The sequence below is a fragment of the Pteropus alecto genome, unplaced genomic scaffold, assembly GCF_000325575.1.
Source record: "Pteropus alecto unplaced genomic scaffold, ASM32557v1 scaffold44, whole genome shotgun sequence".
In the NCBI taxonomy this organism is placed as follows: Eukaryota; Metazoa; Chordata; class Mammalia; order Chiroptera; family Pteropodidae; genus Pteropus; species Pteropus alecto.
The window spans coordinates 7,387,330-7,412,363 of record NW_006436812.1 but is presented as its reverse complement, the minus strand read 5'-3'; the positions used below and the strand labels follow the sequence as shown (position 1 = coordinate 7,412,363).

Below are 25,034 nucleotides of genomic sequence, written 5' to 3'. Positions count from 1 at the left end.
AGACCCCGAGATGACTGGTTCCCCACACAATTTTTTACATCCACTGACCCCACCCTGCTCCTTGGCTATGAATTCCCACTTGTCCTTGTTGTATCCGAAATTGAGCCCAATCTCTGTCCCCTATGGTGAAACCCCATGCCTGTCCCTATCCCTGTCCTCAAGGTATTAAATAAAGTCTGCCCCACCGTTCTTTAATGAGTGTCATGAGTGATTTTTTTCTTTAACAATGTGGACCATGGGTTTTGGAATTAGGCTGCCCGTGTTTGAATCCCAGGTCCTCTATGCACTGGCACGTTGCATAACCTCTCTGAACTCCAGTGTCCTCATTTCTAAAACAGGAGTTCTGACTGTGAGGACTGGAGGAGATCGTTCATGTGAAGCACACAACAGGCTGCCTGGCCTGTACTAAGTGCTCAGAAAAATTGTGTGGGGAACCAGTCATCTCGGGGTCTCAAAATCCTAGTCAGGCCTGTGTGGGTGAGAGAGCATGGCCTTTGGATCTGGACAGAGCTGCCCTGCAGCCACTCAACTCACGCTCCAGACAAGGCCCATGGGCACAGTGATTCCCAGCTCAGTCTTTCCTGGGGTGAAACCAAAGGCTGTGGGCGAAATCGCCAAGCGAGGCCCCAGGAAGTGGCAGCTATTATCTTTATTGCTAAACTACCTGCCGGGCACATAGTAGGTCCGACTCAGTCTGTGGTCTCCTGCAGCCCTGCCCCAGGCCATGCTACCCTGAGTAGCACCCCCAGAGCTGGTGAGGCCCAGCCACTTACCAGGTGAGGGTGAGCGTGCCGGGGTGGAGGGTCCATGTCTCCAGAAAGCAGGTGACAGTCTGGAAGTAATCGGTGTAGCAGACAAGGTCTGGACAACCCCAGGCTGGAGGTGAGAAGAGAGGGGCCTCGGTTATGGGGCTGGCAGGAAGCTGCGGGGCTCCTCACACCCTCACCACCTCCAGGGCTGGAGAATGAGTGGAGGCCAGGACGACTATGACGACTCAGGGGCCACTAAGTTGTGGGCCTGGGGCGAGGGGGTCCTTGCCACCTGAGATTCCTTATTTGCGTACCCGAAGTTTCAAGGCTGGCTATGGAGACAAGACACTCCTAATGTGAAACATTATAAACTGAGCTGGTCTCTCCCCACGAGCTCCATGTTCCGCAACCAGGTCAGCGTCCCTCCTGGCCAGTTTCCCTCTCGGGGTGGGGTTTCCTGAACTCCCCAGTTGCAGGACGAACCCGCACGTGACTCGAGAGGCACTCATGAGGCCAGCAAGAGTGCTTCTGAAAATGCCCTGATCCCTGACAAGGAAGAGTCCTCTGCTCCACAGCAGCTGGCCTGAGACAGGACACGGACCGACCTCGGTGATGCTGCAAGTGCTTCAGAGAATAAGAAGCTTCCGAAAACTGAGACGCCCTTGAATGCTTTTGCCAAAATGTTGCCCAAACCATCACCACCACCAGCAAGTGGCATGGGGATCGCCAGCTCGGGTAATTCTGTCAGAAGTTTCAACGCCCTCCCGCCTCCAACATTCACTGCTTTGCTTTGTCCTAAAAATGTGACCATAATCTAAATTTTGTTCAATCTTTGACAAAATACATGTAATAAGTTTTAGCTTTGTTTTGTGAGATCAAGTGCTGACACTACTGTTCCACCCCAGTATTTACTAGAAATTTGCTTGCTTTTTTAAGTGGATTCATTTTAGAGAGGTTTTTTTTCCTATTTTTCCTCGACTAATGTAGACCTGGCGGCAAGGGGGTCCATTCCCTTCCTGGGCCTCACTCTAGGTCAGAAGCTGGATTCGGAACCAAGAACATTGCTGCTGGAAAGTCCTTTAGTCCACCCTACCCCCACCCCACACCACTCCCGTTTTCTAGATGAGAACTCTGAGGTTCCGAGACCACACTACACCTCTCGTCCGTCTTGGTCTGGGCTGCTGAGACTCTCACTCAAGAAATCTAATCTGTGCTGGTTCTCCCCATCCGCACACATGGCAGACATTGCCAGTCGATCGTTGACGCTCTCTCCCCTGGCTGTGGCCTCAGAATCCTTCTCAACACAGTTCTCCCAGCAGCCACCGCCAAGGTATCTGGGCTGTGGAAATGAATCCTGCTCTCGGGCGTGGCTTCTCTTGGAGAGGAGCACAGGGCCCGTTGGTGGGGCGCAGAGGAGCTAGTTCAGCACTTTGTGGAGAATGGAGGACTGATTCTGGCAGGACCTCAGCCCAGAGCTGCAGAAGCCACCACACGGCTGTGTCTCCTCCATCCATCCAAGTTTCTATCCTAGTAGTTCTCTCTCAAGACTTCAGATCTTGGAGAGAAGCTGCCACTCTTAGTTGGGCTCAAGGCCACCAAGGTATAGGGTTTATCCCAAACTTGGAATAAAACATTGGGGAGGGAACGGCAGCCCCCAAACTAGCATGGAGGTGGCATGAGGGACCAGAGGGACCCAAAAAACCCAGTCACCTGGTCAATAGCCAGACTGTGGATCGAGAACCCCAGGGCCATTCCTGGCCTGGGGTTGTCAAAGTGTGGACATGTGACTCATGACTGCTTACATCCCTATCTATAAGCTGGGGACACTGGCCCTCTTGGCAGGTGTGGAGGCACATATATGACGTCACGCCAGTGCAGCCCACACTGCCTGCCCGTGGCACTTGCTCAATAAAAGCAGCAAAGCCGGGGGGTTAAGACCATAGGAACAGATTCGAGAGCCGATCCCAGCTCGGCGTGGTCATGGCCTTGTCCCCTACCCTCCCTGAACCACAGTTTCCTCAACTGAGAACGGGGTGTCATTGCAGCATGGACCTCGGGGGGGCTGTAAGGAGAATGGCACGAGATCATGCTCTGCACCCCCTACAACGGGGGCTTATTATTTGCTCCCACGGGGTGGGGAGCTGTGGCAGATGACCTGAAGACCCATTAGAGCCAGGACAGGGTGCTGGTCATTCAGAAAGAGAAAATAAAAAGCCCAACTCCTGTTTCCTGAAGGAGCTAATGAGAGGTTCTGGGCCTTTGGGTAAAAACCAGAGAGAAATGCCGATGGTTAGCAGAGTGGCAGCTGAGGATCCCCTGCCTCTCGTCAGCCCCACTGGAGCCCGTGTGCTGTGTTCTGCCTCATCCGGGAAGGCTTCCTGGATTTCTCAGCCCTGGCTGTCTGACATCTCCCCCTGACTACAACATCCCCTGATCCTCTGGGGCTGCCTTCCAAGGCTCTGGTTACTTTTGTGGCCACCTCCACTCTCTCCCCTGGGGAATATCAGTGCCTGCTGAGGATCCCGTGATAGTTGAAGAACATCCTCGAGAAGGGTCCTTGCACAAGGAGGAACTAAAGGCAGGACTTTCTCTGAGGGCCGAAACCGGCTAAGGCAGAGAGCCAGGGAAATGCAGGATGAAGTCTCTGATAGGCCCAGTGAGACCTGACGACCCAACATGGAGGGCTTGCGGGGTGGCGCTTGGGACTCCCCTGAACCACTTCTGGCTAATGGAGCTCTCTGGTTGGATGGGTTCTGGTTCACAGAGAGCTGGCCGCTCCACTTGTATCAGCCTCTAGAGGGCAGATGCCATCGACTCTGACCTTGGGGCCTGTAGCCATGCCTTGGAGCCCACAGGCCAGCCCAGCCCTCCCCCTGCGGACAGCAGGGCAGCTACTCACCACTCTGAAGCATCAGCAGGAGCAGAAGGGCAGCCCAGTCGGGGGGCATGCTGATTCCCAGGGGCCTAGAAGAGACACACAGCAAAGGGTAGGCCCTGAACAGCCTCCTTCTGGTCCCCGTCCCTTCCTTGGAAGACTTGCCTCAGATTCTTGAATTTGTCTCAGAAAAACAAGAGTTTGAGAAGCCCGCAGATGCTCCCAAGGATTCCTGCCTCTTAGAAATGGCTGACTCACCCTGTGGATCCCTCCCTACTTTTCCTGCCTTCTTCCCATCCCCCTTACACAGTCATGAATGACAGGTGAATTCAAAGAGGGTGGATCGCCGCTCTTTTTTTTTTTACCTATATTGTGGAATTAAACGTGGGCATTTATACAGCTAAGAAAGAAAGAGGAAGTGGGGGGAGGGCGCACTGGTTTGGAAAGTGGTTTTTAATGAGCAGCAAGCTTGAGTCCTTCTCCCATGAAGCACCTGTGTTGACATTAGCCCCCAAAATTGTCTCCTTACTAAATAACAAGTCCAAGATTCACCCGCAAAGCAGATGCCCACTGAATACCTAACACAAGGTTAACCCAATAATGAGCCTTCTTACTCAATCCAAAGCCCAGGTTAGCCCACTAGGGAGTGACTTGGGTGCCCAAATCTGACCGAACCAAGGCAACCTGGGCTCCCTGGCCGGGAAGAGATGGAAAAGAGACCGCTTCAGAGAACAGAGCAAGCCTTTCCAGAAGGAGTAAAGTTTGATGCCCTGGGCAGAGGAACAACCCACCAGGCTGGCAATGCCCATTGCACCCCCAGCTCTGTGTCTACTTGGGAAGTGCCAGCCAGAGGCCAGTAGGTCTGCCTGCCAGGCTCAGGAGCCCCACCCAGACCACCCCCATGGACAGGGGTGTAGCTGGAACTGGAGCCTAGAGAGATGACCCACTCAGGGACCAAGTCACGCACATGGCTTCTTCCAGACACCATCCCTGAAACCACAATGGGAAGCCCTGCCACCAAGGGTCCCCCCAGATCCTACTCTGCCCCCATCAAGAGCAGGCAGTGATGAAGGGCACAGAGAGGTTCGGATTACCACCTGTGTGGCTCTGGGCTAGTCACTTCCCCTCTCTGAGCCTTGTAGAGTAGAGATGGTAAAGCCTGCTTCCAGGATTCTTGTGATAATTCAAAGAAATGATTTGTAGAAAACCCTGGGCATGGTCCCTGACACATAAACACTTAATAAACAGCCATGATTAATATAGAATTTAGAGCATCAGAAATGGGTGGGCTCCAGAATGATCTAGCCAAGAGATCCCCAAATTTCTCACTTTCAAAATAATGGCCATATTTGTAGATCGTGTGTACTATTTATTTAATATATTTCTATAAAGGAAGTTACTTAAAAATTAACTTCAACCTCATCCTAAGCAACAGCTGTCCCCAACCTTCTTGACACCAGATACTGGTGCTTCTATGAAACTCTGATGCCTGATGGTCTGAGGCGGAGCTGAGGCAGCGATGCTAGCGCCGGGGAGCGGCTGCGAATACAGAGGAAGCTTTGCTCCCTCGCTCACTGCTCACCTCCTGCTGTGCAGCTCTTACTGGTCCAAGGTCAGGGGGGTTGGGGACCCCTGCTAAGTAAGCAATAATATCCATAGTTGTATATTTTTTTCCCAACACATTTTAAAATAAATAACATAGCTATTAAAATAAGATGATGACGGGGCAAAACCCATTTAAACTGCTTTAAATAACATTGACCTTCAGGAGCCCAAGCCCAGCAGGAACCCCGTTGTCACACTTTGAGGATTTAATCCCCACAACAGGAGGTAGAATCTGGGTCTGCCCCTCGTTAGTGTGCTGGCACCTGTGACCCCGGCCTCAGCACAAGGCCTGGCATAGTTGTCACTCCCCAGAGGCTCCATTGCCACCACAAGATAAAGCACAAGCTCCTTGCCCAGATTCAAGGCTTATCCTCACTCCACATCCTCTGTACTGCACAAACAACTCCCAGGCCCCTGGGGACAGAGGGGACCTGCTGCTTCTATCTGCCTGGCGTCTCCTCCCTTCTTATAAAGAGTTGCCCAGACTGGCGTTGACTTGAACGTCTACTCCATAGGGCGAGCACTTGACCAAGGCCTGTTCAACAAAAGTATCCCTACCCGCCTGCTTGGCCACTTTAAATGAGTCGGGAAGGGATACTGACCCAGGAAAGGCCAATGAGAGCAATCCTGGGAATTTTTTCTAGAACTCTAATAAAGAAGGACTTTTTGCTGTGTCTACTGGAAGCTGGCAACCATCTCTGTCACCTCCTAGAGAGAGCCTGCTGAAAATGATGACAGTACTGAGAAATACAGACCCAGTGTTCCCATGGCATCATTTGAGGACCTGGATGCAGCTGGGTCTGATGTCCGTACCTGGACTTTTCACTTACATAAGCAAAAACACATGTTGCTCACACAACCATGTTGAATTATGCTTCTGTTGCTTGCCATCAAAGAAACCTGATCCAGTGGGATAAAGCAAAGGACATAGAATATGAAGCCAGAAGATCTTGGAGCTCCTCTGGCCCTTTTATTTCTGACCTCAGTTATCATCTCTGAAATTAGGACAGTAATGCCCACTGCACCTGGCAGTTAGGAAGAGCCAGTGAGAAAGCAGACGTGGCAGTGCTCTGTGAACTGTAAGTTACCATACAAGGATGCTGGGTTCTTGCTGTTACTGGCCCACTGATCTTAATTACTCATCATCCCCCTAGCGCCCCAGGCCTCAGAACGCCTCTCTGCCTTGCATGAAGCAAATTCTCCTGCTGCATCTTCTCCTTGAACACCTCGTTCCATCCCATCACTCTAGACTCAGGCTTCACGGCCCACCCGCTCTATTCCTGCATCTGTAAAGCTACATTAGAATGTTCCAGAACTCCTACCGCTTACGACATTTGAGGTTTTCATTTATGCTATTTATCTTTATTTTACATCTCATTTTTTGCTCCAATAAACATGTCTCGAAAGAAAATGTAGTATCATTGCCATCAATAGGTAACTAGTATGAATTGGAGAGGTAGTATGTACCACGGTGGTTAAAACACAGACTTGCGGCTCACTTGCCTGGGTTCAAATCCCAGCACTGCCATTTATTTACAGGCTGTGTGACTTTGGGAAGTTCATTCAACCTTTCTGGGCCCCAGGATCCTCATCTGTGAAATGGAGATAATAATAACAGTACCTACCTCATAGAGTCTTTGGGAGAATTAAATTAGTCAATACTTGTAAAGCATTTGGAACAGTGCCTGACAAAACAGTCTACTTATCATAAAACTAAATACTGTGAAAAGTCAAAACTAAATACAAGGAAAACAAAAGACAGTTATTGAATTGTAGGAAGATACTATCCCCTGCCTGAGACTTTTAGGACTTGAGATCTTGTTTGCCTTTGTTTAAGAAGGGGGATCGAAGAGTGTCAGAGAGTTGTTTCAGACATACTAGCACCAATGTGAGACTCACCCCCTACATCATCAGAAGATTGAAAGAAGGTTGAAAAGGATCTAACTCTCTCCCTAGGGGTCCAGGGATATTTAACACCATCTAAAGTAAGCTGCTTGCTTCTGGGAAACATCAGCCTTGAATGATGAAACCTTCTCCTCGTGTTCTCACAGCACCAAGTGGGAACACCTCCCCATCCCACTGTGCTCCCTCCCCTGAATCCATTTTTTAATGGGTCATCCCATTCAGGCTGACCCCTGAGGACAACAGCAACTTACTCCCCAAGATGGACACCAGACCACCAGGTGCTTCCTGAGTGAAGGACAGAGGGTGCCCTACAGGGCTTTCTCCTATGGGAGTCCCTGCAGCAGCACCCTACCTCTGCAGTCCCCTACAGAGGAGTGAAGAGCACCTGGCTTGGAATCTGCCAGGTCCCATCTGGGCATCTTTGGGCAAGTTCCTCATTCCCCTGATTCTTTTTTCTCATCTATAAAATGGGAGTCATGAGTCTTTGCTGCAGGTTTGTCATAAGCACTAAATGCATCATTGCATGTGAAGCATTCCAGCACAGTCTTGGATGTGATGGAGCCCTGGAAAGGTGTTTATCCACCAGGCTCCAGTGCCAAGAAATGATTTCTGGACTTCTGGAAATACAGATTAAAAGGTGGCCACATTTCAGGAGATTCTGGGGAAGCAGAGAAGCTTGGGGGTAGGAAATCTGATTGGAGTAGGTGCTATAGAGAATATAAAGTGCTTAACTGCGCAGTCAACAGAGAGATGCAAATAAAAACCACAATGACATTTTAATTTTATCAGATTGGTGCAAACTAAAAGTCTGATGACATCACATGTGGCTGAGGATATGGTGTAGGAAGTTCTCATTCACAGTCAGTGGAAATGTAAACAAATACTATTGGTCTGGAAAATAGTTTGACGTGATCAAATTAACTTGAGCAAGTGCTTGCCGTAAGACCCAGCAATTTCACCCCTATGTGCACCACAAATGAAACTCTGCTACATGTGTACTAAAAGCATATGCAGAAATGTTTATAGCATCATTGATTTTAATAGCGAAAAATTGGAAACAGCCTAAATATCCATCAGCAAGAGAACAGAAAGGTAAATTGTGGTGTAATCACTCAATATGAAAATCAATCATAGCTTCACAGAAAAAAAACAAATGATTCTCACAAACAAAATGTGAAATGAAAAAAAAGTAAATTAGGGAAATAAACATTCTCATAATGACACCATCCATGTCACACATGTAAAACCGCTCTATACGTTGTTTAGGTGAATATATACGTGTCTTGAAAATACAGAGAAATTCAAGGGGATGATAAACATCAGACTTCAAATAATGTAGAAACGAAGGGCATGGGATAAAGAGAGATATTCGGGGATCTCAAAGGTTTGGTAAAACTGAGTGAAGTTAACACTGGTGTGATTATATTATTTTTTATATCTTTTTGTATGCCCATAATATTTTAAAAGTAAGTAAATCTTAAGATTGTAAACTAAAACTTGGAGGGGAACTTTCATCTCTGGCTATAATAGAGTAGATGGTATCAAACTAATCCCCTAAGTGAGAACAACTACTAAATGGGAAAAAAATACTGTGAAACCGCATGAGAGAGTAACCAAGTTTGATAGGATTTGAGAGGCCAGGGTGTCAGAAGGAAAATGCATTGAAATTATGTATGCAATTTCCCCTCAAATGAATTTCCAAGTCATTGCAAATGAATTCATATCATGAAATCTAGCCAAAAGCCTCTGGCAATAGGCTAAAATGTTGAGAAGAGATTTTGGCGGTTTCACAATGCTAAGGAAGGAACTGAATGAAGTTCAAGGCTTGGCAAGAAAGATGGGCCCTGGCAAATACCCAGTTATTCAGGAGAGGCTATGCCTTAAGAATAAGTAAAAATTAGAAATAATTTAGCCTTGACAGTATCAAGGTGATTTGCCTATATGCTATATCCTGCTAGAAGACATTGGACAGTTACCCAAAAGGTTAATACAGGATAGTGTTACCACATAACCAAGCAATTTGACTCCTGGTATGTAGCAAAAAATCATCGAAAACACATGTCCGCAGAAAAACCTTTGTACAGAAATGTTCATAGCAGCATCATTCGTAACATCCCCCAACTAGAAGCAACCCTGCTGTCTATCAATTGGTGAACAGACAAACAAAATGTAGGATATCACTACAGTGGAATATTATTCAGCCATAAAAACTAATGAAGTAATGATACATACTACAACATGGATGAGCCTTGAAAATGTATGCTAAGGTAAATAAATCAGAAACAAAAAGACACATATCGCATAATTCGGTTTATATGTCACATCCAGAATAGGCGAATCCATAGAGATAGAAAGCAGATGAGTGGTTGCTTTGGAGGGAGGAGGAATGGGGAGTGACAGCCAATGGGTATGTTTTTTTTTTTTTTTTGGAGAAATGAAAATGCAGTTAGATGGGGGTGGTGGTTGCACAACTTCGTAAATATACTAAAAACCACTTAATACTTTAAAACAGTGAATTGCATATGTAATGGGATCTTAATTTAAAATTATTTAAATGAAAGCAAATAAACATATTTTCAGACCCCAAAAAAAGCTGATAGAATTTGTCACTGGTAGACCTGCATTAAAATGTATACTAAAGTGAGTTATTCAGGCAAAAGAAGAACAATCCCAAATGGGAAGCGAGGCACTATAGGAAGGAATGAAGAGCAATAGAGAGTATTATAAATATAAATGAATATTAATTATTTAAAATAGTAACAACAATAATATCTTATTATGTTTATACTATATGCAGAATTAAAATACATGACGATGATACCCCAAAGGTAAGAAAGGGTTAGAAAAGTTAAAGGTCACTGTATTGCCTGGGAAACAATAAAGGTACTAATATATAAGGTGGACTCCAAAAAAATCAAGTACGCATGTTGTAATCTCTAATACAAGCACTAAAAGAATTATAAAAGAAAGTATAGACAGGAAACATAGAATAATAAAATTTTAAATGTTATTCTTCTCAAAAATGGGACAATGAAAAAGAAAAAAGAAAAAAGAATAGATGAGGCCAAAGGAAAACAAATAGCAAGATGGTAGACTTAATCCCAAACACATCAGTACTTTTATTAAACGTGCATGAACTAAACACTAGAATTAAACACATAACCTGGATATCAAAACTTGACATTAAAAGAAAAATTATAGGTCAATAGCTCTCATAAATGTACACACAAAAATTCTAAACAAAATGTTGACAAATCAAAACAAGTGATTCATGCAAAACTAGACAACATGTCATTATCAGTGAGGTATATTTCAGGAATGCAAGGTTAGCTGAAAATCTAAAGTAGTTTCCTCTTATCCATGGCTTCACTTTCTGCAGTTTTATTTATGCATAGTCAATCACACTCTGAAAATATTAAATGAATGAGTCCAGAAATAAATAATTCATAATTTTAAATCGTGTGGCATTTTGAGTAGTGTGATAAAACCTAACACTGTCCCACTCTGTCCCACCTGGGACATGTCTCATCCTTTTATCTGGCATATCCATGCTGTATATGCTATCTGCCCATCAGTCATGGGATCAGATCTATTGTCATGGTATCACAGTGCTTGTGCTCAAATTACCTTTATTTTACTTCATAATGGCCTCACAGCACAAGAGTAGTGATGCTAGCAGTTCAGATATGCCAAAGAGAAGCCATAAAGAGCTTCTTTTAAGTGAAAAGATGTAAGTTCTCTATTTAATAAGGAAAGAAACAAAATTTCTGAGGTCGCTAAGATCTACGGTAAGAATGAATCTTCTACCCATGAAATTGTGAAGAAGGAAAAAGAAATTCATGCTAGTTTTACAGTCACACCTCAAACTGCAAAAGTTACAGTCACAGTCAGTTCATGGTAAGTGTTTAGTTAAGATGGAAAACGCATTAACTTGTGAGTAGAAGACATGAACAGAAAACATATTTCGATTGATGGCAACATGTTGCACCAGAATGCATTAAGACTATAGGAAAATTTCAGCAAGAAATGAATGACAATAAAGTGGCAAGAAAGGATGGTTACACAAATATAGAAATAGACTTTTACAATCTCACATCATCACAAAAAGAAGGCTGAGTACAGCACAATAAGATATTTTGAGAAAGAGACCACATTCACACAACTTTTATTATAGTGTATTGTTATAATTGTTCTACTTTATTATTTGTTATTGTTGTTAATCTCTTACTTCCCTAATTTTTTAAATTAAACTTTATCATAGGTATGTATGCATAGGAAAAACAGTACATTTAGGATTTGGTGCTATCTGTGGTTTCAGGCATCCACTGGGGTCTTGAAATATATTCCCCATAGATGAGGGGAAACTACTGTAATATATTTCACCACATTAACAGACTAAAGAAGAAAATTTAAATGATAATTTAATAGGTTCAGAAAACACATTTAATAAATTATAAAAATCACTCGTGATCTTTAAAACACTCTCAGAAAACTAGGAATAGAGGAATCATCTTTAATCTGATAAGGAGCGCATGCACACACACACACACACACACACACACACACACACACACACACACATACCATACCAGCTAACATTATTCCTCATGGTCAAATACTGAACACTTTATCCCTGAGGTCAAGAAAAAGATAATAATGTCTTGTATTGGAAGGCAAGGAAAATCAATAAATTTATAAAGATTAGAAAACTACAGGATTGGAATGATATAAGTATTGAATACCTAGAAAAATTCAGATACTTGACAGATAAACTATTAGAATAATAATTGTTAAACAAGGACACTGTATATGAGATCAATATAAACAATTTATTGTGTATCTAAAGATCAAAAACCTTAGCTAGACTAAGGAAAAAGGAGAAGACTCAAATAACTAAAACCAGAAAAGAAAGAGGAAACATTACAACAAATGCCACAGAAATAAAAGAATTATAAGAAACTACTATGAGTAATTATATACCAATAAACTTAATAATGTAGAAAAACAGATAAATTCCTAGCAATATACAATCCACCAAGACTGAATTATGAAGAAATAGAAAATCTGAGTGGACCTATAACTAGTAGATTGAATCAGTAATAAAAAATCTCTTAACAAATAAAAGCTCAGAACCAGAGCCAGAGAAAGAAAACTCCAGATCAACATCCCTGATGAATATTGGCGCAAAAGTCCTCAGCAAAATACTAGCAAACAGCATGCAACAGCACATTAAAAGGGGTTATACATCACAAACAACTGAGGCTTAACCCTAGGATGGTTGAACATACAAAAATAGACCACATTAAGAGAACAAAGGACAAAAATCACATGACTATTTCAATCGATGCAGAAAAAGCAACTTATGTTTTCCAACTTATATTTTCATAATAAAGACATTCAACATCTAGGAATAGAAGAAAGTTACCTCAGCATAATAAAGGCTATAAATGAAAGCCTGCAGCTAACCTCAATGGTAAAAAACTGAAAGCTTTTCTTCTAATATCAAGAATAAGGCAAGAATGCTCACTATTAACACTTCTATTTAACATAATACTGGCAGTCTTAGCTAAAGCAATTAGGTAAGAAAAAGAATTGAAAAGCAGCCATATCGGAAGGAAGAAGTAAAATTATCTTTGTTTACAGATGACATGATCTTATATATAAATAACCCTAAAGATTCCATAAATGAAACCTGTTAGAATAATAAGCAAATTCAGCAAAGTAGCATAATATAAAATCCACACTCAAAAATCAGTTGCATTTCTATACATTAACAATGAACAATCCAAAAATGAAAATTAAGAAAACAGTGTCATTTATAATAATAGACATTGTCATTTACAATAATAAAAAGAATAAAATACTTAGGAGTAAACTTAACCAAGGATGTGGACATACATTGAAAACTACAAAATATTGTCAAAAGAAATCAGAGACACGAATAAATGGAAAAACGCTCTATGTTCATATATTGGAAGATTTAATATTTTTTAAATGTCTAAAGCAATCTACAGATTCAATGCAGTCTCCGTCAAAATTCTAATAGCATTATTTGCAGAAGTAGAAAAATAATCCCGAAGTTGATAGGGAATTTCAAAGGACCCCAAATAACTAAAACAATCTTGAGAAAGAAGAACAAAGATAGAGACCTCACGCATCCTGATTTCAGAATATATGATCAAGCTACGGTAATCAAAGTAGACATTGGCGTAAAGAAAGACAAAGCAGATACCGCCATAAAATCAGGCACAGAAACCAATGGAACAGAACAGAGGGCCCAGAGATAAACCCTTATACACACACATAATCAAATGATTTTTGACAAGGGTGCCAAAACTATACAATGGGGAAAGGAGAGTCTCTTCAACAAATGGTATTGGGAAAACTGATATCCACATTCAAAAGAATAGAGATGGACTCTTATCTTGCATCACATATAAAAATTAACTCAAAATTAAAGACTTGCTTATAAGACCTAAAACTATAATAAAAGAATAGAGATGGACTCTTATCTTGCATCACATGTAAAAATTAACTCGAAATTAAAGACTTAATTATAAGACCTAAAACTATAAAACTCCTAGAAGAAAATATAAGGAAAAACGTTATGACTTTGGGCTTGGCGATTATTTCTTGGATATGACACCTAAAGCACAAGCAACAAGGCGAACATAGACAACATCCAACTGAAAAACTTCTGTGCAGCAGAGGAAACAATCAACAGCATGAAAGAGCAACCTACAGAACAATGGAAAATATCTGCGAACCATTTATAGGATATTCAGAATTTACAAGAACTGTAACTCATTAACAAACACAAACACAAACAAAAGCCCAGTTGAAAAAAAACAGGCAAAAGATTTGAGTAGATATTTCTCCGGAGAAGATAAACAAAGGGCCTAGAGGTATGTGAAAAGGTACTCAACGCGCTAATCATCCGGGAACTGCAAATCAAAGCCACAATGAGTTATTGTTTCACATCTGTTAAGATGACTACTATGCTGGTGAGGATGTGGAAAAATTGGATCCCTTGCACCCTGTTGGTGGGATCGTAAAATGGTATAAATGCTATAGAAAATAGTATGGCATGTCCTTAAAAAATTAAAAATAGAGCTACCACATAATCCAACAATCTCACTTCTGGGTACATATCCAAAAGAATTGAAAACAAGATCTCAAAGAGATATTTGCACACCCTTGTTCATTGCAACATTATTCACAAGAGTCATGATGAGGAAGCAATCTAAATCCAAAGAAAATGTGATATACATTCAATAGAATATTATTTAGCCTTTTAAAAAAGGAGGAAATTCTGTTAAATGCTACAACATAGTTTTTGAAGACATTGTGCTAAGTAAAATAAGCCAGTCTTGAAAGACAAATACTACATGATTCCATTTATATGACATATCCAAAGTAATCGAACTCATAAAAATAGAAAGTAGAACAGGGGCTGCCAGGGGCTGGAGAGAAGGGATATAATGGGGAGTTGTTGTTCAATGGTTATACAGTCTCAGTAGTGTGAGATGAAAAAGTTTTAGAGATCTGTTGTACAACAATGTGCATATAGTTAACAATACTGTACTGTTATCTACTGTACACTTAAAATTGTTAAAAAGGTAAAAAAGTATTTAGTGATTTATGAAGTTCAAGGCTTTGCACCACAATACCCTTTCTCCTGGGATTCGCAGATGAAGAGGTCTATAAACATTACAAAAGCAAAGACAGGAAGTCTCCAACTGGTGATCAATAGAAGCAGACTGCGTTTTGCAGCTATGTCTTCCTACATCTGGAACTCCAGCTTGAAAAAGTGTATTAACAAAGTTAACAAGGTATAAAAAAAAAAACCTATTGTATTTCTATACACTGAGAACAAACATGAAAATTTTTAAAGTGTACAATTTACATTAGCATAAAAAAATCAAATACCCAAGATTAACTCTAGTAAAGATGCATAAGACCTCTACAAGAAATCTACAAGATATTTGTTAAACTTTTTGAAATATAAAGAAATCGAGGGACATACTTTGCTCATGGATTAGAAATTTTAATAGAGTTGGCCCTCTGTATCTGTAGGTTTTGCATCAGTGGATTCAATCAACTACGAATCAGAATTATTCCAAAAAACAGTCTCAGAAAGCTCCAAAAAGCAAAACACAAATTTCAGCACTATGCTGAAGCCATGTGACTGAAGTTATATGTAGGCATATACTGCTATAGCCTCTATGCAAATACAGGTTATATGCAAATACTACACCATTTCATATAAGGGACTTAAGGATCCTTGGATTTTGGTATCCATGGAGGATCCTGGGACCAATCCCTTGTGGATAGTGAGGGATGACTGTATTTTTAAAATGTCAGTTTTCCCCAAATTGAACTAAAGTTTCAATGTAATCCCAAAGTTCAAAAAAAATCCCCAGCAGGATTTTCTTTGCTGGAAATTGACAAACTAGTCTTAAAATTTATATAGAAATGCAAAGAGCTGAGAATAGTTCAGGCAATCTTGAATAATATTACGTCACTGTTGCAAGGAAAAACAAGCCAGTGGAAAAAGAATATAGAAATAGACATGTATATAGTCACTTGATTTTCAACAAAGGCGCCGCTGCAAAGCCATGGGGAAAGCATGACTTTAAAAACTGATGAATGTTTAAGTGAATGTTCATATAGAAAAAATAAACCTTGACCCTCTACTTGATATCATACATAAAAATAAATTACAGATAAATTATACACCTATGTGAAAGGTAAAACAATAAAGCATCCGAAAGAAAACATGATAATATTTTCATGAACTTAGGGCAGGCAAAACTCCTTAAACAGCACATACAAAGCTCTAACCATAAAGAAAAAGACTGATAAATTGAACCACGTTAAAATTAAGAAATATCGTTCATCAAAAGATTCCATTAAGAGAATGGAAAAGAAACTGACATGAGAGGAGAGTATATCTATATCTATATACATATCTTTCTATGTAGTATATAGTTTTTATATAGTCATATAAAATTTATATTTTTCTTTTTTACAGTATATAATATTATACATTATATTTAATTTATATATTATATACACACAAATCTATCTGTCCCTAGAATATATAAAGAACTCCTACAAAACAATAATAAATAACACAATTCAATTTTTTAAAAATTGACAAAAAGCTTAAACACTTCACCAAAAAAAAAGACATCTAAATGGCCAATAAGCATATTAAAAGGTGTTCAAAATCATTATTCATCCAGAAAATGCAAATTTGCATGCCAATATGATACCACAACACATCAACCCAGAGTGGCTAAAATGAAAAAGATGGACTATTTCACGTGCTGAAGAGGATCCAGGGAAACCAGAACTGTCAGTCTCGACACAGTTTTCTGGTAGAAATGTAAGTTGGTACAACCACTCGGGAAAACTTCAGCTGAACAAGAGACTCCACGATTCCATCTCCAGGTTATGCACCAAAGAGAAATGTATACATATGTACACACGCAGACATGTGCCAGAGTGTTCACAGCAGCATCATTTACAACCTCCCCAAACTGGAAAGACCCCAAGTCCTTGGTTTCCCTGTATCTTCTTTCCCTCACTGATGATTCAGGAATGCGATCTATTTAGTTCCTCAAGTTGGTCATCATCTCCAATGTGACCAAGGTGGTGATTGGGGGTTGAAAGTGAAAGGTGAGTTATATGGTAAAGTTAAATGAACCGTTTCCCATAGGGACCAAGAAGACATGAGGTGGGTGAGGAGGGACTCCCCAGAAGGGCCAGAAACAAGAGCTAGCAGGTCGCCAGAAAGGGAAGTATCGAGACTGAGGTACTTCCCAAAAGGGAACACAGAAAAACGGGCTCCTCGTTCATCCTTGGTCTTCAAGGACCTCCGACCACCTGTCTTCCTACTGGCCTCCTCCTTGGTCTCCCTGCCTTCAGCAGTGGCCCCTCCAACCCAGTTCTCATTCTCACCATGGCATTCTGTGGCCCCTCACTGCCTTTTAGAGAAGACCCCAAATTTCTCAGCCCAGCATTCAAAACACTTCAGGATCCTCTCCCCCGCATTTCCTCTGCCCTGCAGTGCTCATCCTGGACTCCAGGTACACCAGCTTTCTTACAGCTTCAGCAACATCTCCATCCACCTGGCTTCCACACCTTGGCACGTGCTGTTTCAGCCACCGGAACTCTCTACCCGCCTAGGCTGACTGTCAGCCTCCTACTCAGTCTCCAAAATCCAGTTCAAATGTCATCTGCTCTGTAAATCTTTGACCTCTCCGAAGAGTATGAGTCACTTTTCCATCCCTCCACCAGAGTACACTGCTCATGATGTTTTAGTAACATTCTGAGCAACATCCAGGCAGAGACTATGTTTCTTGGTTACTGTTGAATCCCCAGTGGCTAACTAGTGCCTGACACATAGGTGCTCAAAATATTGAGTGACTAAATGAAAGAAAATGCTTTCTATCATAATGGATTTTGAAGCTTAACCTCGGTGTTGAAACCTATGTGGATTGTACACTCCAAAGTTTAATCTTATTCATTTTGACTCCTTTTTCTTACATTCAGTGCACTGAGGACGTATGTACTTGTTAAGGATAAAAGCTCCAATGCTCCAACTTTTTCCCTACCTCAGGGCCTTTGCATATGCCATTCCCTCTGCCTAGAACACTTTTCCTTGTGCTTCTTTGCTTTCTCATCCTCGAGTTTCAACTACAACATTGCCTCCTCAAAAGGCAATCTATTGTCTGAAATGGTTCTCCCCCGCAGTTCTCTGTACCACAACTCTGTGTCTCCTTCACAACTGTAATACTAGGATTAGTTTAGTATATGTTCCTTTTTGTGTGTCCATGACCTCTATCTGTCCCAGAGCATAAGCTCCCAGGAGCCAGGAAATTTACCTGTGTTGTTCACCACAGTATCCCCAGTGCATAGAGTGGGGCCTGGAACACAGTAGGTGCTCAACGAGTAGATGAAGAAGAATGGGGAATGAATGAGTGAAGCTGAAGAATTGCGTGTCTAGTCATACAAGGAGCAGCCTTGATCAAGCCCCCAAAAGGTCTCGGTTTCCCCATCAGCTTCGTCACAGTCCCCAGGAACTTCCCTCAACCCCGGGTAACACCCTCAGTTCCCAGGGTCTGAACCATCATGACTGCTGTCATCAGATTAGTAACAAAGAACTTTCACAGAGGGACAGTGGGTTGCCTTAGGTCAAGCAGCTAGTTCTTACCTAAACAGAGCGCTTAGGCTTGGGGAGAGCCAGTCCGGTGGCCCTGAACCAGAAAGGAGGCTCTGCCACTCACTCAGAGTGGGACCTTTCTCTGAGCCTCAGTTTTCCTCATCTGTAGAATGGGAGCAGTGCCCCATGCCCTGGCCTGGCTGAGAGAGTGTGAGGCAGATGCTGGGCATATTGCACGTGTGTGTGGGTAATGTTAATTGCTTGTTCCTTTTCTGCCAGTGATGAGGGGTGGGTGGTGGGTGGTGAGTGTCTGAGGACAGGGGTACCAGGACTCTGGGGTTACAGCTTAGTCAGTAGGAGCTGAACATGAAAGGAAGGGCCTGTCCCTCCCCAACATTTACCACCTCTGCGCCTGTGGAACCTCTCAGTCTCTCTCCCACCTGGACCATGAATCCTTGTCCATGAAACCTGTCTCCACTTGAACCTTTCCCTTCTGAAACTTCTCCCAGCCTGTGCAGCCTTGCCTAGCTGAGGAGAATCGTCTCCCTCCCAGCGACCTCACCCTGCCCTGCCATCTCCACCGTGCGGGGCAGCCTCGCCCAGAGTGAACGGTCTCCCTCAGCTCCCATCCTTACGTCTCTCTCCAGCCCCATTTCCCCTAGACCTTAAGGGGCTAGTTGGAAGGCAGAAAAATAAAGGATGCTTTGAACCGCGACTGCTTGAGGCCACAAGGCAGGGGCTTGGGGCAGGTCTGGCAACCTGTCTTTATCCCTTCCTTGCCCAGAAGGCCCCCACCAGCCTGCCCTGGCCCTGGACAAAGCAGCCGGGATGCTACTGATTTGTACTTGAGAAAGTTTGCAGCCCTGGTCCCAGTCTACTTCGCCAGGCTGTCTGGCAGGTGGAGAAATGGAGGCCCAGAGAGGCCCAGACCTTGCCGGCGGTGGCACTGTGAGGAACTAGGCGGGGAGCCGCCTGAGCAAGGAACCAGACTCTACACTTGCCCCACCTCTTTAGGGACAATTTGCATAGCCAGATCCTCAATGAGGGCTCTGGGGACCAGCAGGTCTGGTCCCTGCTGCAGGTGTCCCGGCCATTTGGGGGCCCTTAGTGGGGCCCCTGCCCACACCCTAGGAGAGGGAATCTTCTCAGGTTGTTTCAGAAGTTCCAAGTTTACTCAGAGCTCTCATTTGAGCTGTCATAAAAAGTCCCTTTGGTCTAGTGCCAGAGCAAAAGTGGGGGCGGTGGCACCTGTGAGCCTTGGACTGGGGGTGGGGCTCCTCTCGGCACCCCTTCCCCACCCACTGCCCTCACAGCTCTCTTCCCTCTGCTCGTAAATGACTCCCTGGGTGACCCTAGAAAACTCCCATCCCTTTCTGAGCCTCAGTTTCCCCATCTTGAAAGTGGGGCATAGAATCATCATAAGAGCTAATAGATGCCAGAGCTATTCTAGGTGTCCTAGCTAACAACGGCATGATTATTACCAATAATATTGAAAGTAAAACATCATAGCTACTATTTCTTGTGAGCCCTGCTGTGCTTTTTTCCTCATGATCTCACTGGCTCTGTCTGTCTATGCATCCCCAGGACACTGGCTCTGTCTGTCTATGCGTCCCCAGGACACAGGACAGTGCCTGACATACAGTAGGTGCTCAATAAATAACAGAACCTCGCAACAAGCCCAAGGCAGGAGTTCTTATTTCCATATAACAGATGAGGAAAGTGAGGTTGAGAGAGGTTAGTGGCTTACTCAAGGTCACACAGCTATTAAGTGATGAAGATGAGACTCAAACCAGGTCTGGCTGATTCCACAGCCCCACATCACAGTCGGCGGGGTGTTGGTCAGCCAGATCCAGCACCTCCGCCTGACCACGAAGCCACTGGCTCCTCTCCCTTTCATTTATTTATTTATCAGGCGCCAGGGAAGTCCAGATGCTGCAGAGAAGCTGGTGCCCCTCAAAGCCTCTGGTGGCCTGTTTTCCTCTTGCCACTTTCTCTTGAACTGGCCTCCCCCTCCAGCATGCCACCCCACCACCCACTACTCACAAGTCCCTTAGAGGCTCCAATCCCCACCTCCAACTTCCCTCTCTTCCCCTCTAGACTGGTGAGAGCCTGCAGTGCCAAGGGCTCAGCCTTCATCTTCTTCACTCCCCCTTTCCGGCCCTGAATATTGGCCACCTCCTAACATGAGGGCTCTTAGCTCCCTCCACTGCAGGATTGTAAGGATCCAGACACCCTGTCAGATGTGGGTGCCGGGACCAGGGCTTCTACTGAGCCCGCCACAGGGAACAGGTGATCAGGGCCACCCCTCCGGGGTCTGCTCAGCAACCAGGTGTCCCAGGACTATGAGTCTTACTTTTAAGTTATCTTGTCCAGCAGGTTGTGGCCCTACTGTCAAACAAAACAGACTTGGGGTCCAAACTCAGCTCTGCATCTTACAGTCACAACTGCCCTGGGGCAATTTCTCTCCACCAAGCCTCAGTCGCCTCATCTGTGAAATGGGCCAAATGAGGCCAACAGCCTCACCTACTGTCGTGGGGATTATGAGAGATCCTCAAGGGCCGACAGCAAGCTGAGCACTGGTGCCAGGAGGACCAGGGGACTGAGGGAGGCAGGACCACAAGTTCCAGAGTGTGTCGTAACTGCTACTGTTTCTTAGAGAGTGGCCCTCCTCCCACCCAAGCTCCAGGTTCCTCATGATGCGAACTCTCTTCCTGGGCAGGCCTCCAGCTGGCAGCTTTCATAGTTTTATGCCTTGGAATCCTCACAAGCAGCCCACGAGGTTGGAGCTGCCTTTGTCTCCATTTTACAGATGAGAAAACCGAGGCTCCACGTAGCTAGAACAGCACAGAGACTCGCCCAAGTTCACCCAGCTAGGAACTCGCGTGGCTGGATTTTGAACCCGCCAGGTACTTCCCACTCCACCACGTGCTTCTAAAACCCCTACTCTTCCCCCAGGGGAGTGCAGATGTCATCCCAGGAGCAGCCCCTGACTCTGCAATGTCCCCCTGCCCTGAGTCCTCTACTCCTGCTGAGCAGCACCTTGCCATTCCCACCACAAGTCCAAAGTTCCCACTCTGGGCCCTTTACTGTCCCAGCTCCTCTGCCAGAAATGTGTCTGCCAGCTCCTTTCGTCCCCTCTACTTCACAAGTCAAAATTCAACCCATGCTTCAGGGCTCAGCCTCCCTCAGTCTCCTGCACATCCCTCTCCCCCAGGCGTGCACGCAGAACCAGTTTGCCTGTCACCATCAGCCCATCCCCTGTGCTTTCACGAGAAAGATGAGGAGACAGCATGTGAAGGTCAGGACCAGCCCTGAATCACCTTACTCTACTACGTACTGGTTGAGTCACTTTGGGAAAATCACTCTATCTCTCAGAGCCTCAGTTCTTTATCTGTGACATGGGCACACTAACTTGTTTTGAAGGATTCGATGAAATAAAGGAGATAAAATACAGAAGCTGGCACAAAGTCAATGCCTCCTACCCACCCCAAAAATGGGGACCCTAGAAGCATCACACCAGCATACCCATGCCCACCTCTGCCCAGCTCAGCTGCCCAGAACCGTGGCGACTGTCAAGTCATGTTCAGTCCAGAACTACCTTTCTCTCCCCGCTCCCCTGCCTTGTAGAGGCTGGTTTCACAGACAGCTCATGGGGTCATCACGGCCATTCCCCTTCCCCCGGGCCCCTGGGCCTTCAACAGACCCACTCAAAGGCCCTCCAGTCACCCTAAGCCAGGCTGAGCAAGAGACTCCAGAGCAGCTCTGCTGGCCTCACTGTCTCCAGTTGTGAATGAGGGCACAGGGCCCATCTGCGTCCTTCCACCCTGGGCAAAGACCAAACCCTCTTGGCCAACAAAGTTGCCCCGCCCCCCCCCAGGCCCCCTACACCTCCCACCCCGCTCAGAACTGTAGCTGGAGTCAAGTTACCTGTTGTTCCAGCTTCTCTCTCAGAAATCCATCCTTTGTACTCAAGGCAATCCAGTGGGCTCCCAGGGGTGGCCGCTGGGCTCGGCAGGGGGTGGGAGATGAGTATCAGAGAACAGTCAGGGGTCTGGGGTGGGAATTTACAGCCTGCCCGGAGTCACCAACCAGACAGGCATGAGACCTGTCACCGGGACAGATGGCAGCCGGGCTCTAGGCAGGCAAGTCGCACAGTGGGAGCCAGCTAGATATACAGGCAGTGGTCAGTCACATCCCAGAGAAGTCACACACGTACAGAAAACGGTCATTGTGGGGCAGGGACTGATTGGCTGGGGATGGACAGACAGCAGGCAAAGGCTGGTCAAGCAGGCAGACAGACAGGAGAAGTCAAGTGAACAGGCAGGTGGCCAGACAGACAGACACACAGACACGCAGACAGGCAGACAGCAAGACCGGAAGGAAGGCTGTCAGTCGCACTCAGGGAGAAGCAGGCAGACCTTTGAAGCCCAAGCCCATCAGTCGCTCAGCAGAGAGAGCCAGTGGGTCCAGCACAGGCAGCGGCTGCCATCTCTGCCCCAGCGCGTGTGCAGGGCTGGGAGGCAGAGGAGGATGTGGTGAGAGCTCCCACCAGCCCCGCCCACAGAGCAGCTGGCTCCTCCTCAGAGACAGTGAGAAAGAGGTGGGAGTGGGCCCAGCCCCTCAGCATGGCCCACTGATCCCCAAAGGTCACCTCCTAGGAGTACATTCAGGGTCACCAGCGTGACGTCTGCCTTTTGCGGGTGGGTGACTTCATTCCCACAGGCCTCAGAGTCATGACCTGTGAGGCAGACAGGGCAGCAGTGAGCCACTGCTTCGCACAGATGTGGAAACTGAGGCTCAGAGGGCTGCAGAGGTGCCATAACTGGACCGGGAGTCCCCTGCTGGTTCTGAGAGTCCAACTCTCAGCTCAGAGAGAAGGCAGAGTCCAGGACCAGAGGCTTGCCCAAAGTCCCATGGAGAGGCCATGGCAGTGACCCAAACACAGCCCCTCTTCCAGAGTTTGCAATCTGGTCTGCTTCACTCAGGCACACTGCCTGCCTGGCCCAGTAGGGGGTCTGAGTTTGGGACCCCCTTCCAGACTTCTTGGCCCCTGTTCCTTTTTTTTTTTCACCCCTTCCCATTTCCTTTGAATCCAGCCTCCTGCTGTAGTGCTGCAGGGAGCAGGACCATTTCTCCCCACCCTTGAGAAGACAATCTCTCAGGCATGTCACATCACCTCTTTGAATGCCTAGCTTTGCCCATCTGTCAAATGGGGACACCTAGCCAAGAGGGGATGGGCAGCAATTAACACATAGGAGCTCTGGAGGAACGCAAAGAAAAGAATTCTCAAGAGAGTGTTTGTCTTGCTGACAAGCCAGGGGCCCGTGAGAAGGTCAGATATCTCTGGCAGACATTTAAGAAGCCAGGGGACAAAATTCGGCAAATGCACTCCCGGTGGCCTCAGAAGAAGAGCAAGAGAATTGCTGCTGCTACTACTACCATTTCTGTCCTAAATTCCACAGGTGCCTAAGTGATCTCCCTTTATCCCACAAACCCTGGGATAAGGCAGACAAGACTGTGTCCATTTTACCAAGGCTCAGAAGGCTGAAACGTCACAAAAGCTAAGGAGTGTCGCAGCAGGGTGTTTTGAACTTGGGTGTTTTGATTCCTAAGTCTGCACTAGGCTGTGGAGACCGGCCCGAACCAGGGTGAAAGGTTATCAAGGCGGCTGGGGCTATTTTGTGCTGTTTTGATGACACTGATCGGCTCAAACTTGCATGCCATCTCTCCCCAGCTGACTCATTTTTGGGAAACAATTGCAGCTAACCCACATGACCGATCCAAAGAAAAAGAGAAAGCGTCTTGCGATTTGTGCTGTTTTGTTTTGTTTTTTTCCCTTTTTCTAGCTGTTTTTGAGGAACTAAGTAGAAATTCCCCCGAGGCCAATTTGAAGGATGTTTGACCTATAGAAATTCTCTTCCTGGCTACAGAAGTATTGTGTTCCCTGGAGAACAAAGCTGGGAAGAAAGCCAGCTTTTCTTTTTTTCTCTTCATCTCCAGGGTGAGTTTTTTGATGCCGTGTATCACATATTTGCCATGGGAGGATCAAGAAAAAGCAGAGTAAAACAGAGCTAGTATTTGGTAAAAGCTTACTCTGTGTCAGGGTTTTAAGGACTTTAAGAATGCTTCATTTCACTCAGTAACACAAGAAGACAATAATTATTATTAGCATCATCGTCATCCCTTTTTTACAGATAAGAAAACCGAGGCTCAGAGAGGTTAAGTGACTTGTCCAAGGTCACATGGCTGGCGAGGGGCAGAGTTGGGATTAAACTTGATACTGGACATCGCTTGGAAAATTCTTAATCTTTTAGCAGGAAATGATATGGGACATCTCTTGCAGAGTTCTTAATCTTTTTTAGTAAACCTAGTTAAGCTTTCTTTCTTCCTTTCTTTAGAAAAAAAGGCCCTCTCCCTCAAATCCCAATAATTTCCCCGAAACTAGTGACTCAGATCCTCTGGTTATTGATAAGAGTCATCGGCCCATTGTTAGCAGAAATGGTGTTAGTCCAGGCAGGGCCCTTAGAGTCCAAGAGGGGAGGGGACTTTAGGCCAAAAGTCTTTTTCTTTCTCTTTAATAAACATATTAACCAAACCTGTTTTGCTTTACTCGCTTAATAGGCAAATCAAGAAAATAATATAATAGATATATGACTTAAATAACAAGTTCATATCTTCTTTTCCTTGTCTGGGAACTGAGGCAGCGCTTCAACAGGAAACCCAAGACTCC

At 44.8% G+C, this 25,034-nt stretch overlaps 1 protein-coding gene across 1 annotated transcript in view; it reads right to left on the bottom strand.

Moving 5' to 3' along the window:
- IL21R (interleukin 21 receptor) overlaps positions 1 to 22,666 on the bottom strand; it is a 33,031-nt gene extending 10,365 nt beyond the window's left edge. The window contains exons 1-3 of the mRNA XM_015590933.1: positions 22,232 to 22,666; positions 3,649 to 3,713; positions 774 to 876 (exon numbers count right to left, since the gene is read on the bottom strand). Of these exons, the coding sequence (XP_015446419.1) occupies positions 774 to 876; positions 3,649 to 3,697 (152 nt within the window). The 5' untranslated portion in view covers positions 3,698 to 3,713; positions 22,232 to 22,666. The remainder of the gene's footprint in view (positions 1 to 773; positions 877 to 3,648; positions 3,714 to 22,231) is intronic.
- Between the last annotated feature and the right edge of the window lie 2,368 nt (positions 22,667 to 25,034).